This window comes from Typopeltis vanoorti, chromosome 2, assembly GCF_054136105.1.
Source record: "Typopeltis vanoorti isolate ZY-2024b chromosome 2, IOZ_Tvanoo_1.0, whole genome shotgun sequence".
Classification (NCBI taxonomy): domain Eukaryota; kingdom Metazoa; phylum Arthropoda; class Arachnida; order Uropygi; family Thelyphonidae; genus Typopeltis; species Typopeltis vanoorti.
The window spans coordinates 145,280,695-145,297,893 of NC_143550.1; the positions used below are offsets into that span (position 1 = coordinate 145,280,695).

General features: G+C 35.7%; 1 protein-coding gene across 4 annotated transcripts in view; it reads left to right on the top strand.

Annotated features, from left to right (window-relative positions):
• Socs16D (Suppressor of Cytokine Signaling at 16D) overlaps positions 1-17,199 on the top strand; it is a 162,173-nt gene that overhangs the window by 50,266 nt on the left and 94,708 nt on the right. For all 4 annotated transcript variants that reach the window (XM_090408619.1, XM_090408626.1, XM_090408613.1 and 1 more), the window contains one exon: positions 12,986-15,472. In XM_090408619.1, coding sequence (XP_090264745.1) covers positions 13,202-15,472 — 2,271 coding nt within the window. In that variant the 5' untranslated portion in view covers positions 12,986-13,201. The remainder of the gene's footprint in view (positions 1-12,985; positions 15,473-17,199) is intronic.

The following is a 17,199-nucleotide window of genomic DNA, read 5'->3' on the forward strand; positions in this document are numbered from 1 at the left end:
GATGTAATTTTTCCTTATCAAGGTAGTCCATTCTGTCTAAAACCTAGGTTCCACGCTGTCAGGTGATGTAAACACCAGAGAAAGTAAGAGGGTCCTAGCAATCTGTGATTGTTTGGAAGGTGGAAACTTTGTTTTGAGTTTTGTATACAGTTCTCATTCATTGTCGTTTCAGAAAGGAGCCCAGTTTATCTGTTGTACTTTTAATGTAGGGGTAAAGATATGGTGTGTGTAATCTGGGTGAAGGAGGGGGGGGGGGTATTCTTTTTAAGCAGTTTGGTGAGGGTTTTTCTGTTTCCATTTTGTTAGAATGATATAAGCAGAGCATGTTGTTCCATATGCATGCTAATCCTGATGACGAAATTTGCTCTGTCCTGGAAACTGAAATTTTGAAAATTCCAAGTTGATGGACTGGATAGTTATATGAAGTAATGTGTAGGTATGGGCTTACAGTAGACTGTACACATTAGGGGACCCATCCATTTGTCTTGTAACCAAAGTATCTAAGAAAGCTGGAGCCCCTTCTTTTCCTGCTACAAGAAAACTAATTTGGGGATGGATATTGTTGAGAAAATGAGAGAACCTCTGGGCCAAATGGCAAAGACAGAGGCAGAATTGAGCACCAGCTATTTAAGCAATTAGCAGTGGGAAGTGAAAGTAGGGAGCTCATTGCCACACCTTTAATTTGTTTAAAGCGCTGGTTGTTCCAGCCAAAATATCCTAATTAAAGATAGTGCTGAAAGAGTTTGCAAATATTGGGGAAGTCAATTTTGAAAGAACTAGATAATACAATCTACTAGAATATTTGTAAAAAAAAAAAAAAAAATGTGTTGAAGTTCACTAAGCAAATGTTTACCCTCCAGTCTAAGGTCCTGTATAGTGGTTTTAAAATGTTCAGCCAGTTTATAGGTGGGAAAATTTGACATCCACAATGGGAGTGCAATGAGGCTCCAAGTTTGTGGACCTCAGGTAGACCATGTAGTTTTGGTGTGTGTGAATAAAAAAAATCTTTAATTTTGACAAATTTTCAGTTTTCCAACTTATAATGTGATCTATCAGACTTAAAGTTCTATTTCTTGTTAATGCTGTTGAGCTTTGTACTAAAAGCATATAAGATTGATGTATTGGATAGCTATTCTTTCAATTTATTGTCATAGTCATCTGTGTTCATGATCACTAGCATTGTCTGCTTTTGCTATTATTATGCTTTGTTTTAATTTAAAAGTTTTCAGGTCTTGCTTTTCTCTCTTAGAGGTATTGCTCCTTGTAGGGCATGTGTTTAAGGCAGCGGCTTCTAGCCTAATGACAATTACTTCAACTTGGGATTTTTTTTTTTTTTTTAATGATGAATTGAGTGTTTACCATTATCTTCATGCATGGGATTTTTTCTGGAGCAACAGCAATTCTCAACAACTCTCAAAAACTCAGCAGTATTAACATTCTTGTTAATACTGTTGAGCTTGGTACTAAAAGCATATAAGATTGATGTATTGGATAGCTATTCTTTCAATTTATTGTCATAGTCATCTGTGTTCATGATCACTAGCATTGCCTGCTTTTGCTATTATTATGCTTTGTTTTAATTTAAAATTTTTCAGGTCTTGCTTTTCTCTCTTAGAGGTATTGCTCCTTGTAGGGCATGTGTTTAAGGCAGCGGCTTCTTGCCTAATGACATCTACTTCAACTTGGGATAGTTTTTTTTTTAATGATAAATTGAGTGTTTACCATTATCTTCATGCATGGGATTTTTTCTGGAGCAACAGCAAAATCATATTCTTTACTTAAAATTTTGGTTTCATTTTCCAAAAGTTCTATGATCTGACAAGTTGTGAATCAAGTTGCTTCAGATTTTTCCTTCTTGGAAGATTGTTGGGTTTCCTGATTAGATTTCATTTTAATAACAGACATTCCCGCAAAACGTTCCATTCACTTAATTATCCTTGTTTGTGAGGACATATCATTCCCTCTCCTCACTGATATGTATTGTTAAAGTGCCTCTAATAATGCTAGCTTGAGCTAGCAAAATATCAGTTTAGTCAGTACATTATTTATTTCATTCTTGTTTCTATAGTTTTTTGTTCCAGAAATTTTGACATGAATTATTGCAACAGCTATAGAAATTTGAACTGACAATTGTGTTTTCCTGAGTTTGTCATAATTTTCAGCTTTGAAGTTCAGCATGTAACCTTTCCTTTCCTTTCCATCTTTGACCTTGAGCTCCTTGTTTCACATTGCTTAAGAAAGTTACCTCACAACAGCTCAGTAATCCAAATGGATATTGAAAGTTTATTTTTCACTTGGTTAGACTATAATAAATTTAGTTTAATCCTTTATCCAAGTGTGCGCAAACAAAGTTTGCGCCTGAAAGTATCTTCAGGACTGGGGTAAGGTGGTACAACACCAGGCAACTTGTTGCAAAGGTGGAGCAAGCTAACATCACTCCTATCTCAGTATTTCCCATAATGCAAAACACATCTCCTTGTGGATATGTATAATGTTATGCATTAAGGGAAGGGCCACTACCCAGACTAGTTTTGCATTATCTTAATGCATAACATTATACATATCTGCAAGATGTGTTTTGCATTATGGGAGATACTGAGATGGGAGTGATGTTAGCTTGCTCCACCTTTGCAACGAGTTTCCCGGTGTTGTACCACCTTACTCCAGTCCTGAAGATACTTTCAGGTGCAAACTTTGTTTGCTCACCCTTGGATAAAGAATTAAACTAAATTTATTATAATCCAAATGGATATTTGTCAATCTTAATGATTACAGTCATACCCCGAAGTTACGCAGTAGGTGGGACCAACAAAAAGCATGCAAGTCGAATTCGCGTAACTCGGGGTATAATTTTGCATTATAGTAGTAGGACTAATTATATACAAACATACAAAATATTAGTTCATTGGGACCAAAGGTTTACAAAAACAGCTATATTTTTTAAGAAATATAATCATAATTGTAGTTTTTCGTACATAAAAAAAGAAAGCTATTTCGATGTCTGGTTTCATAAAATCTAATAGATTCGTCTGACGGAATAATGTCTTTTTCTTGTCAATCAAAATTTCTTCATAGCAAGCTAATGATTTTTTTATTCCTTGCCTTGTGGGTACAATTCATTCCTCATTAGAATCTATGTCCTCCAAAATCTGTAAACCTTTCTTTTATCATTGTCTTACTGTGGATTCCTGTAGATGGAACTACTTTGCTAGCTCACAAATTTTCATTCTGCCTTCAAAATCCTTAATAATGTTGAGTTTTGTTTCCAAAATCAATGTTTGTCTTTTCTTGCTAGCTGTAGAAGAATCGGACTTGCTTCTTTTGGACGACATTATTATTTTTTATGTGATCAAATTTTTATCAAGAACATAACATTAAACAATCGCAAGGTTTGTAGACTATAAAAATCGTGTATGAATGGAGACTGCGTGAAACATGTCAGTGCTTGTTCACAGCATGTGCGACACTGGCGAATATGGCTGGCGCCGGAAAGATATGACTAGTGGTGAACGTGTAGTGGGATGGGAATACATACATATAAGAAACCACGAAACTCCAGATTTGCGTAAGTCGTGGTATGACTGTATTTGTTTAGTATCTATCAAGATAATTTGGCAGTGCATTTCATTGTCTTCAGCAACTGTGAACGGCCAAGTTTTATAATAACGCCCTATATATTTCATCTTTTTATCCTCCACTTCACACACCAGACAGCCTCAGACTTATTGTTGCATGGAACATTATTACTTTTGTGAGTTTCCACCCTAGCTGGACTCAAATCTTCAGATATCATTAGTATAACTCCCTCCCCACACACAACATACAATAGCCAAGTTTTGCTAATGCCAATAATATTAGACTATAGTGTTATTCACCAAGGCAACAAATTTGACTCTTTTTTTTTTTCCCTGCCGTGGCATTTGTGTAGACATAAGTTACCTCTGAGGTTTTCTATGCTTAACCTGCACCCTTATTGCATCACTTGGGCAGCTTTCTCTTTCCTGTCACCACACATTCTCAAAATGTCCAAGTGGGCAAATCACTATACCATGTTACATTATTTTTTTATTATGATCTCATTGACTTAACTTATCATTATTAGTCACTGGCATCTTGTTTTTCTGTTTATTTTTCTTATCTTGTGTGAGTTTTTGTAGACATCTCCCAACTTTAATTTGTGTGTCAATTGTCTAATTTTTTTCATATGTCAAATTATTTTCTATATCTTCGTTAGTATTATCATCAATACAATGTTTTTGTTTCCAACAATAGCATTTGCTTTTGACACCACTATTGTTCTGCTGTTTTATGTACTGCTTAAATTAGCAGTGTGTGTGTGTAAACACACACACACACACACACACACACACACACACATGGGAGTGGAAAGAAGGCAAAATCCCCTTGCATAAGGGAAGTTCTAAGACTGCAGTAGCAAATTATAGGCCAATCAGGCAAGGTAGTAAAAGTACTAGAAAAATTGGTCAAAAAGAGATTTCAAGAATGGGTAGATAAAAATGATACTGTACTAGGGTCAACATGGCTTTGTGAAGGTTCGTCATGCCTTAGTAATGTACTAACATTTTATAATATAGTAACATCTGAGTTCAATAAAGGAAATAGGCTACACGATGATTTTACAAATGCATTTGACAGAATACCACACGAAACTCTGTTATGCAAATTAGAACAAATGGGGATGGATATGACACTGGTTAAATGGATAAGAGGGTAGCTGCTGGACAGATACAGATATCAAAAAGTGGTATATGAAGGTGCAGAATTGAGGCAAAAACAGGTGACTAGTAGTGTGCTGTAAGATTCAGTGCTGGGACCATTACCATTTAATTTATACATAAATGATGTAGGAAATAACCTGAAAGGAAATATTCAGTTGTTTACCGATGATGCGAAATTAAGTAGAGTAATATTAATCAAGGCAATGTAGCTTGCAGTATTATTTAAATAGGCTGTCATCAGTATAGACAAAATATAATGGATATCAGTTTAATGTTGAGAAATGTGAAGTTATGCATTTTGTGATAAGTAGATGACGCTAGAGATTTTAGGGGGTGGTAGTAGACAGTGTTAAAGTTTAAAGGACATATTGCTAAGGTATCCCATAAGATTACTTTGCTATTGAAGAACACATTGAAAAGTAGAGATCAGAAAGTTGTTATTCCTCTTTATAATGCCTTGATATGCCCACATCTGGATTCCTGTGTTCACTTCTGGTCCCTTGGGTTTCTTGGTAATAAGGAAGAAGTGGAGAGGATTCAGATGCATGTGGCCTGTGGAATGTTCCCTATGAGGATAAATTGAGGATGTGTGGAGAGCAGAAGTTGGTTGATAGGAGAAAAGAGGGGATATGACAGAGACATTTAAGTTGCTTAACACGTTGACTGCCAAGGAATTTTTCAGGATTCTGGTCTCAGAAGCCAATTTGATTTAATCATATATTATTCAAAACCCTAATTATAATGTATAGTAATCACAAAAAAACATACAGAATGTGTTTTTTTTTTTTTTTTTTTTTAGGAAAAAAGGTCTCACGAGTTATCTCATAGTTGGCATACATAACAGAAAGTTCTTCTCAGTAGCCAACTACGAGTTAATTTGCACTCAGATACGCATCGACTTGTTGTTTCGCTAAAGCAGAGTTAGCAATATGTGTGTAACTTTATCAGTAGGGAACCAAACTTAGTCGAGTACGTTACATTTACTTCTTTCTTCAGTATTTTGTTTTATAATTATTATTATTATATTTATAACCCCACAATATGAATATGAAAAGACCACTGACTCAAGAATAACTTGAGTTCTATGCTAATCTAAGTGAGTCAGAATTTGACGAGATTTTTGCCGAGGATGGTTACGACAGTAGTGATTATGAACCTTCTGAGGATTCAAGTGAGGACAGTGAAGATGAAATCGTCCCGAGCCTGAAGATGATCATGATGCTTCCTAAGCAACAACATCAAATACGAACGATAATTTATAGACCATATCACAACAAGATCCTGAACAATTTATTTTCCAAGAGAACGTTGGTTTGAAATTGGACACAATAAATTTTACAGTACAAACATTGGTGGACTTATTTTTTTCAGAAGAGTTTCTTGCGTTACTGGTCGAACAAACTAATTTATATGCTGAGTAAGAAATTGCAAAACTTCCACGAGTAAGAAAATCTCACAGGCATCACAATGGAAGGATGTCAGCGTCGCAGAAATGAAAGTTTTTATTGAACTTTTATTACAAATGGGACTCGTGTTCTTTTCCAACAGTAGATCATTACTGGAGTAGAAACCCACTTGATAATATAATGTTTTGGCGATCACATATGAGTCGAAATAGATTCCAGTTGTTATTGCGTTATTTTCACTTCGCTGATAACTCAATACCATCTTCTGACAGACTATACGAGGTAAGACCAATGTTGAATCATTTTAATAATTTTATGCGCCAAAGCTACGTACCAGATAAAAATATCTGTATCGTCGAATCAATGATGCTGTGGTGTGGAAGTAGAATTAGTTACTTTATGAAAAAATTTGAACGCATTGTGTATATATATTTCTATAATATATAATGCAATTTTTTTCGGCCATCTAATTGTCTTTCTTAGAGCTGAGTAGTACGACAGCATTGTCCAACCACAATGGAAAATTTTCGATGAAACCAAACATAATTTGAGATTATAATAAGGGAATGTCCGGCATTGACCAATCCGATCAAATGCTGTCGTACTACTCATCTCTAAGAAAGACCATTAGATGGCTGAAAAAAAATTGCATTACATATTATAGAAACATATATACACAATGCGTTCAAAAGTTTTTCATAAAGTAACTAATTCTAACAAAACTTATAAAATTTAGAGAAGCATTCATCGAAGCGTTGATTGGAAAAGAGATTATTCAAAGAGTATCCCACCTATAGAAAAAAAATCGTGTCCATCAAAGCCATGTCGAATTTGTTCCCAAGCTAAAAAAAGACGAGAAAAACGTTACTATTGTCCAGCCTGTGAAGAGAAGCCAGCACTTTGTGTGGAAGAATAATTTAAAATATATCAAAAAAAAATAAAATTGTTCTATTACTTTGTATTTGATTTTCACTGTATGAATAAATTTTCTGTTCATGTATGCCGGCCTTGAATTTTTTTTCTCTTCCCAGAAGCCAGCTATCCTTAGTTATGCTTATATACTATGAATATACTCGCAGCTGCATGAAAAAGGCAAGTCCAGCAACTACGAGATAATTCGTGATTGTCAGTCAGTGTGTTAAAGGTTGTGGATAGGCTTATGTGTTCATCAGACATGTTGTAATAGGTTATACTGTGAAACCTATTACAACACAGTTGTTTTCTTAACCATCTGTGTTCTTTTTATACCGTGAAACCTGTTACAACGTGTTAAAGGGTTTTTGTAGGTTAGATGTAGGGGAAATGTTTCAGCACTTGGCTAGAGCGACCAGAACAAAGAGTTATCCCTGGAAGTTCAACAAAGGTGTGGGTAGCAGGGGGTTGTGAGGACTAGATTTTTTGCTTGGAAAGTTGAGTGAGTAGAATGGGTTGCCAGAGTCAGTTGTGGTTTCAATGAGAGGTATGATAGATTGTGTGGATAGATTAGGTTTCCCGCGATAAGTCTTCAGACTCCATGGAGGTGTCTGTATAATAGTAATAATAGTAAATAATAATAATAATGTGTGTGTTTATTAGTAAATCCCCCATATACAATAAACACATTAAAAGTTATATTAACATACTAAAAATGCACTCATTAATCTAGCAAAACGTTCAATAAAACAATATGAAAGCAAAGGTTCTTAGCAAATTGCCAGCTTATGGTCTGTTAAAATGTCGTGGCATGAGATACTCGTGCCATTAGAGGTTTCTTCGATTAACACGAAAAACACAAGGGATAAGTAATACTATTTATTTAAGACCATATATTTCAGGCCATCATCAGTGGTGACAACAGTTAATTACAAAATAGAACGAGAATAGTTGGATGATTTGAAAAAGTAAGAGTCGCATGATGTTTGTACATAAAACAACGCAGTGGTATAACTGAGGAAATGTTGATAATTCGTTAGCTTTAAAAAAAAAAAAAAATTGATGTGTGATTAATTTGACTTTATGACTAGATATTTCATTTGTTAGAATAAAGTTTACAGTCAAGTTGAAGTAGCTGCAATGGGAAGTCCAGTTTCATCCTCACTTGCTTACTTTTATTTAGAACAGTTAGAAGACATTCTTTTCTCATCTATACACCCTCAGTATTCATTTTGGGTTTGTTTAGATAATGTTTTTGCTATCTGGCCCCATAATAAAGACACGGTCTTTTTTTTTTTTTTTTTTTTTTTTTTTTTAATCGAATATAAAATAAATTCATGAATTAAATTTACTATGGAAAAAAAAAACAAATTGTCATCTTTAGATATTCTATTCCTTTGTTATATGGCCTATAATATGGTGAATTAATTACTTCCGTTTATCAAAAGCCTACTTTCACTGGATGCTACATTCAACACCAATCAGCTCACCATCCATCACAGAAGACTGGAATTATAAAAACTTTATTCCAGTGTGCTTATACTATTTGTTCTACACTTCAACTATTACAGCAGGAACTCTTAAACATCAAACGATATATGAAACTGAATGGCTTTTCAGAAAGGACCATTCAATAGTTTTTTAAATCCTATAATCCTAGCTCAAATAACAAAGAAATAGTACATCAAGTTCCAATTCCTTAGATTTCTGGCATCTCAGAACCCATTTCTGGAATTCTTAAAAAATACAATATAAATTCAGATTATCAGCATGGTTTCCATTTTCAAAAGAGAAACAGTCTCCTCTAGCTCTCCCTTGTGTCTACCAAGTTCCTTGTGACTGTCATCATTCTAACTTTGAACAAACTGGACTCTCTGTGGAAGAGAGAATACAGTAACACTGGTCTTACATTCCCCATTCATGTGTCGTCTCCTATCTAGGAGGTTGACTACTATGATGTGACTCATGGTTAACTACAAGCATAATGACGTGGTAAGGACCCTATCTCTTCCACGTATTGTAAGTATTCATGACTGTATACAAAACATTCAATGGCTTGTGTGTTTTTTGTGTGTGCACTGGGGCCAGTTTGCCTGTTCTGAGGGAGGAAAAACCCGAGTTTTCGTGTGGAAAAACCCTCTACCTCTATATGAGACCGGCTAACTCACCTTTAGTCGAAAGAGACCAGATAAAGGTTCCTCACGTCATAGACGGGAATCGAACCCAGGTCTTTCTGACCGAAGGGCTTCGTCTATATCAACTGAGCTACGGAGGCTCCATTAGCAACGGTAAATTTACTTCACCATCTGAACTTAAATCAGAATGACTGCCTCTATCTGAGATATAGGAAAGTCTTATTTTAATCACACATCAATATTTTTTTTAAAAAAAAACCTAATGAATTATCAATATTGCAATATTTCCTCAGTTATACCCTTGTGTTGTTTTATGTATAACATCACACAGCTCTTACTTTTTCAAATCCATTGTTCGCATTCTATTTTGTAATTAGCTGTTGTTGGCACTGATGATGATCTGTAATATTCAGGCTGAAATATCTACTTATCCCTTGTGTTTTTTTATGTTAATTGAACATCTTATGATCTGCCATCTACCTTTATAATTAATTGTTGTAAGGTCATTCACTGCTCATAACCATAGTGTTTTCTCTCTCCTGATACAGGCATTCTTCAAGGCTCTCTTATACCTTCCTCATATACATAAATTACATAAGTCCATGGTTTTGCCAGTGATGCCATTCTCGATTCCTCCTACTTATAGACAAATTTTGCATCCCCTCATTCTTCAATGTTGTCCGTAAACAGTACCTTGAACAGTGGTACTTCACCATCTCCTTACATTCTTCATTGGGGTTTAGTTACTTTCGATGTTTCTGAACCTTATATCTTTTCCTGAAAACAAATGTCATTTGTATAGCATCCTCACTCGACAGAATATCTGGGTATCCTGTTTGGTTCAAGACGTTATTACTTTACTCTCTCCAACTGCTAACTCTATACAAATCTGCTACACCTTAGAGTACTGCTCTCATATGGTGCATTAAAAACTAAAAATTTTTAATGCTATCCAAAAGAGGGCAATTTGGCTAAGTGTTGACTCCTCTCTCACAGACTCTCTTTAGCTATTGTATCTCATATAGTTTCCACACTGATTTCTGCAGATGTTTCAATGGGTACTATTCAGTGGGACAGGCATTTCACCCTTCCCCCAGTTTTACTAAATCTGCTACTTATTTTTCATTCCGTCTACCTTTGTACTCTGTAACTGCCTACTCCATGGATTATTTCTCAGACTACAACCACTATCTTTTCAAAAAGAACATCAATACAACATTCATGCTCAGTATGAAGTACAGGCAACAAGGGTGATCAGTATAGTAAGGAAAGTGAAATCAAAGAAAATCCCAGAATTCTGGTGTGTGGTGAGTAAAAGTAAGAACAACTGCAGAAGGATAACTTTAATTGATAGGGACGTAACAGAAACAGATGGAATAGTTAAACGATCACTCTGCAAGGGTGTACCAGATGCAACAGGGACTAATGTGAGAATAGAGGTTGATGAATTGGAGGTGTTTAAAATATTGCAGAATCTTAATACAAATGTTGTCATTAGATGGGATATTGTTCTATGTACTATGAGAATGTGCAAAGGAATTGCCATTTCTTCTGACCAGGTTGTTTAATTGGTCTCAACTCTGGTAAGGTCCTGATTGAGTGGAAAGAGGCAGAATGGTTCTTTTGCATAAAGAAGATTCCAAGAGAGGCAGCAAATATTATACCGATCAATATCTCAGGAGTGGTTTTGTTAAAAGTATTGAAGAAGTTGGTTAAAGGAAGAATTTATACACAAATATAATGATAGGTCTTGTCTTAGTAATTGACTCACTTTTTTTTTTGACAGCCAAGTTGGATAAAAAATTGGCTACATCAACTGCTGCACTTTACAAAACATTCAGCAGTGTACCACATGGAACTGTTACATAAATTTGAAGCAGACAGGAATGGATAAGAGGCTTGTAGGTTGAATCGAGGAGCAGCCATGTGATGATGTGCTAAAGGATTCAGCACTTTGCTGTTTAATTTGTATATAATTGATATAGGAAATTATTTAAGGAGAAATATTCAGTTTGCTGTTATATTGGAGGTTTAATGGATTTTTTACAACACTCAAAAAGAATTAAAATAGAATTTAATACTTCCTATATTTCGTCCTAGTCACTAGGACATCTACGGGGATTACAAAAACAATTAATGTAACATGCACAGAAAAACTTACAATGCTAAGCCCAACCACGTGGGTGACACTAAAGCCCTATCTAGGTGGAGCGCCCTCTAAGGGCGGTCGTAGGTGACCTGGAATGTAAGGTGGGACCTCTGGTGATGAGTGTTTCCCAAATCTTTGGAAGCTTAATGCAACCGTATTTATTTAGATTTGGTTGGTTTTTGAGAGCTGCTGCGGCTTCTAAGAAAAGTCTCTCTTTCTTGAATTTGCTGTGGTGGAGCATGGTGGTTTTCTTCCATGATACTCTGTGGGTGGTGTCCAACACATGGTCAGCAAAGCCTGAATGGCCATAGTTGTGTTTAACGATGTACGACTTGTGTTCCTCCAGGTGGATGGATGCTGATATTAAATTCTATTTTAATTCTTTTTGAGTGTTGTAAAAAATCCATTAAACCTCCAACATAATGTCCTCACAGCACTTAAGCCTCTACACAAGAATTCAGTTTGCTGATCCAGAAAGAAGACAGGTGCAATGATCTAGAGATCCTGCAAGAGAGGATTTAAATGGACTGGAAGTATGGACAAAGGTTTGGACACCTATAGTACTTGTACTGTGAGTGTGCTAAGAGTTGGGTTGAGTTGGGCTGTCTCACATCAGAAATCACCAAACAAGTGACAATATGTGGAAGAATGTCTCCAATCAGTATTTTGAAAGTTTATTTTTCACTTGATTAGAGTATAATAAAATTAGTTTAATCCTTTATCCAAGTGTGAGCAAACAAAGTTTGCGCCTGAAAGTATCTTCAGTACTGGGTTAAGGTGGTACAACACCAGGGCAACTCGTTGCAAAGGTGGAGCAAGCCACCTAATGCATAACATTAGACATATCCGCAAGGAGATGTGTTTTGCATTATAGGAGATACTGAGATAGGAGTGTTGGTGGCTTGCTCCACATTTGCAACAAGTTGCCCTGGTGTTGTACCACCTTAACCCAGTCCTGAAGATACTTTCAGGCGCAAACTTTGTTTGCTCACACTTGGATAAAGGATTAAACTAATTTTATTATATCTCCGATCAGTAGACTCTGACTTTGAGAAACATGAGTATCGGTGGTATCACTTTTCTGTTTCCACATCTCTAGGTCCTTCATTATATTAATCCCGTAACATAACAACTTAGTTGTTATAGGAATATGCAGATATTGAGAACATTGAGATTGTCTATTTTTCTTCTCTCCAGCAGTTTATCTCATTGTAATATTTTATAATTTATCTTAATCTTATGATATGAGAAATATCTAATTTACATAATCTCTTATTAACCCTTTAACTGCTACGGTCGAGTTAACTCGAGCGCAGAAAAAAATGACGTCCTCAAGTGGATACCCCTTGCAGATTATGTAAATTTTATAAAACACTATTATTGCCATTTTGTGAGTGAACAAGTGTATATCAAGAATGTATGATCCTGTCCGGACTTCTTACTTGTAAGAATTTTAATTTATTTTATAAATTTTTTGCAAAATTAATTCAGCACATGGGGTCAGTAGAATATAAAATGAGCAGCTAAAGGGTTAATAGAATAAAGGGAATAAAGTTAAAGAAATTTATTGTTGATTTAAGTAATACATTTTTAATGTTCGTGTTCTTTCAACATTGCTTTCTTTTTTCACCCTTTTTTTTCCAGGTGGAGACAGCAGGCTAAGTTTATTGTGTTAATAGCAGTGGACTGGTGTATACTCAAATATGTAAATTAAAATTTGAATGTGTTAACACCTGTAGAACTTGTGTTCACAAGAGACACACAGGCAGATGATGTGGCTCTGTTATCCCTGTTCTTATTCTTCTAGCCATTTGTATACTGTCAAATCATTTGTCAGTATCAACAACTGCTTCCAACACCATGAAGGTTAGTTCTACTGTGGGCTGCTGTCCTTGCTCATGGCCTTACTTTTTTACACTGTCATACATATCCAGAAAGAAGAAAGGTGAGATGGATGAACCAGAAAAGCCAGCTTCCCTTTTAGTTGAGTCTTCAGATCAAACTTTGCTTCCTGTTTCACAGCCAGAATCTGCTTCTAGCACTTCTCCTTCAGATACAGCTGAATCTCTTAAATCCCCCAACATGAGCACTGACAGTGGCTTTGAAGGTGAGAACAACAGGCCTCTATTGTTGCATACAAATATGTCTTCTCCTTCAGAAGAAGTGATTATCAGTTCCTGGAGAAATGAAGTATTACAGACTAGGGGGCTGGAATTTGATAATTCAGATCTCAAAAGCCCAAAATCACCAAAAAAATCTATAGAAGATTCTGATTTTAATGAATCGCCATTTGATAAAAAATCTGTTCCAAGTGTTGGGGATATCCAGTTAGAGTGTGAAAATGAAAGTACGGGAGCGCATCACTGTGCATTTTTCACAACAGGTGCTTGGTGTAATGAAGAGGATGAGCGAGCATGGCTTGAGGAAAACAAAGCTCTTTTTGAAGGAGGAGGAAATATGTCTGCTATTGGTGTGTGCTTGGTTGAGGAAGTAAATGGATATGATGAACCTTGCCATACTAAAGATCTTGAAAATCACATAGCATTTTCTGATTGCCTGGCTTCAGCTCAGAGCACAAGTTCTCATCTGATTCCTTTTAGATCTGAAAGACCATGCGAATGGAGTATTACGGCCTCTTGTGCAGAAAGAAAAGATCACATGATGTATGTAGAACCCCGAACAGAAAATAGTGATGATGAGTATGACCAAGCTGAAAAAGCAGATACAGAGACTGATGATGCTTCTGATGAAAGGAACTTTGATGGTACTTTCAGTGATGAGACTTTAAGTGCTTATTATGTTCCTTCTGCAGTTTCTGTAGTAACTGAAGACTATCAGATCCATCCTCCTGTTCCACCTCCTCGTGGCATAAGGCTTGCTAAATTAAAACGAGAAGGAACACAAAGTGAAGCAGATGCTGATGTATCCACTAGCTCTGTCCATAAAGAATATTACAAATCTCTTCGTTCGCAAAGTGAACCATCTCGTTATACAACAGTGGTTAAGCCTAAAGCTGTCAGACCTCCACCTGTTAATCTGGACAGAGTAGAATATCGCAGTAGCCTTGAATCGTTACATAGTGGCCGCATAGTAGCTGTGTTAGGTCAGCGACATGACAGATTATCTGCATTTCGTGAACGCCCAAGAAGTAGTCTTTCTCAAAGTGAAGACATGCACATATTCTTTAGTAGATCCTTAGAAACCCCACCACCAGTAGTGCCCTCTGTAAACTCTTCTCAGAGGCATATTGCAGATTCTAATGGGCTGGGACCACCTATTAATTCCATAAGTCATTTACAAGATGCACAAAGTCGCGTAGCTAGTTTAAATGATATTAGCTCAGTCCATCCAGAACATAGTGTGATAAAAGATGACAGTAGAATAAATTTTGAAACTGAAAATTCTGGGAATAGCAGAAGTTCAGAAAGTTCAGTAGAGTTGTGTGGTGCAGTTGGAGGAAATATTACTTCTCCTTCACAAGCAAAACGCCATAGCATACCCTGGGATTTGTTTTGGAGTAGTGAGGCAGCTCGGAAGTTACCACCAGACTATGATCCTCATAAAGAGCCTATTCACATGACACTGGAAGAAGTAAGAAGTTCATTACAGACATTAAATCATCCATCAAATAAACCATGTGATGAATCACCAGAAGATGAAGACAGTAGATCAGCATCCAAGCGCTCTTTAGGGGCATATCTTCGACAAAAGAAGTCCAAAAGGGATGACAGAACTGTTACACGATATTCTAAAAAATTTGACAGTGAAAAGACATGTCAACGAAAGAGCTTTCCTTTTTCAATAAAAACAGCTATAACTAGTTGGTTTGGGCTGAAGAAGAATCAGTCAGGAGATCCACGGTTTTCTGCTACTCATTCAAAGTCTCATGATGAGCTTTCCTCTCAAGGTTCAAAATCTAAAACCAGTCCCAGCACAAGTCCTTTTACAAACAGAGCTTTGCCTCCACTCCCTGTTGATGAAACTTTATTAGAACCAACTGTGACTGTGGAAGAAGAAAGCTGGAGTTCAGATGGTGTTCTTTCACATTTTTGTGATGGTGAAATTCATCCAGATGAGGAGATAAACAGAAGGAAGATGGACTATGCTGCAAGTATTGAAAGGGTGAAAGATGTAAGTATCAAAGATTTTGTTGAAGAGTGATACTAGAAATAGATAGTTTAGGTAGGCCATTAAAACATCTAATCATAAATAATTTATCTAAAGTTTTTTTCTTGAAATTGGATTGTTCAAACTTTTTGAATGTGCTTTGAAAGATAAGCACAACTTTGCCATATGAAATCAGTATGCATAAGATTTTAAAATAATACTAGTTAATAGTAAATTCTGCTGACATTTCACATTTATGTTAGCTGTATCACACATGTACAAAGAAACTGAGTAGATGGCAGTAAGATTGTAAATACAAGTAATTGGTGGTGGTAGTTGAAACTGACACTGACCATTGCTACAGTCCTTAAAATTGTGAAAAGTGAACATTTTCCCAAAACTTCAAGATAAACATAGATTTTATTGATGTGAGGCATATTCATAAATGACACATAGGTTCTTTCTAGAATTTGCTTTTGTAAACTTTTTGCTTTCCTCATCTTTTGTGCTACTTCCTTTTTCTAAAATGTGACTTGCTAATTCTAAAAAAAAGTGGAAGTTATTTATGTTTCTGAAAGTAAAATGTTAGAATTGTCTGTTTGCCAAGAGATGATAGTTCTTCACACTTATTTTCTGCAGTTCAAATACCAAAATAGCAAGGTCATTTTCCTTGGAGACTTTAATAATGATGTCCATGGCTCAGACTAACTTCCTTTCTCCAATCCACCGATCAATCTAGAAGAACTGATTAATTAGGTATTTGCTTTTAGCATTGACCTAACACAAAATTAAATACCAGATATCTTCTTCATCCTCCTAACATTTAACCAGTTCTCCTTTAGATCCAGGTTTCTTTTCTAAATAATGTTTTTCATCCAGTCTTATTCTTGTGTCCTTTCCATTGTGATTATGTAGAATATCTATTTGACATCAGATTTTTTTGCATTTTTTTAATTTATCAATGGTTGTTTCTTTTTTATTGAATAAAAGGCAAGGTTTTCATTTTATTACATATAAACATTTCAATAAACATATAATGTTTTGTTTCTTTTAATTAGTAATTTGTTTAATAATATTCTATCTAAAAGAAATATGCGTAACTTATGGTCTGCTGCAAACTTTTATTTACGATATTTATTGGTATTAAGTAAAATGGACTTGACTGTTATTTCTGTTACTCAAAAAACTTGACAGGAAAACAAAAATATTGCCCTTTCAGACTAAGTTTTCATGCCATTAAAGAACTGCAGTCTTTAATAATATAATAAATTTAGTTTAATCCTTTATCCAAGTGTGAGCAAACAAAGTTTGCGCCTGAAAATATCTTCAGGACTGAGGCAAGGTGGTACATTTGTTGGCAACTCGTAGCAAAGGTGGACCAAGCTCTCATCTTTCCTTGTCTTAGTATCTCCCATAATGCAAAGCACATGTCCTTGCAGACATGTATAATGCTATGCATTAAGGGAAGGGCCACTACCCAGACCGGTTTCGACCTTTATTGAGGTCTCGTCAGTGGGAGGCAGACCCAGAAGTGGTGATACCAAGGCAGAAGCAATGGAGAGGTCATATTTACCTATACGAGTTGCCACAGGGTGTACCACCTTATTAATAAATTACTCTGGATTTAGAGAAAGATGTTAGAAGTTAATTTTGCACTTGGTTAGACTATAATAAATTTAGTTGAATCCTTTCTCCAAGTGTAGGCAAACAAAGTTTGCCTACACTTGGAGAAAGGATTCAACCTAAAAATA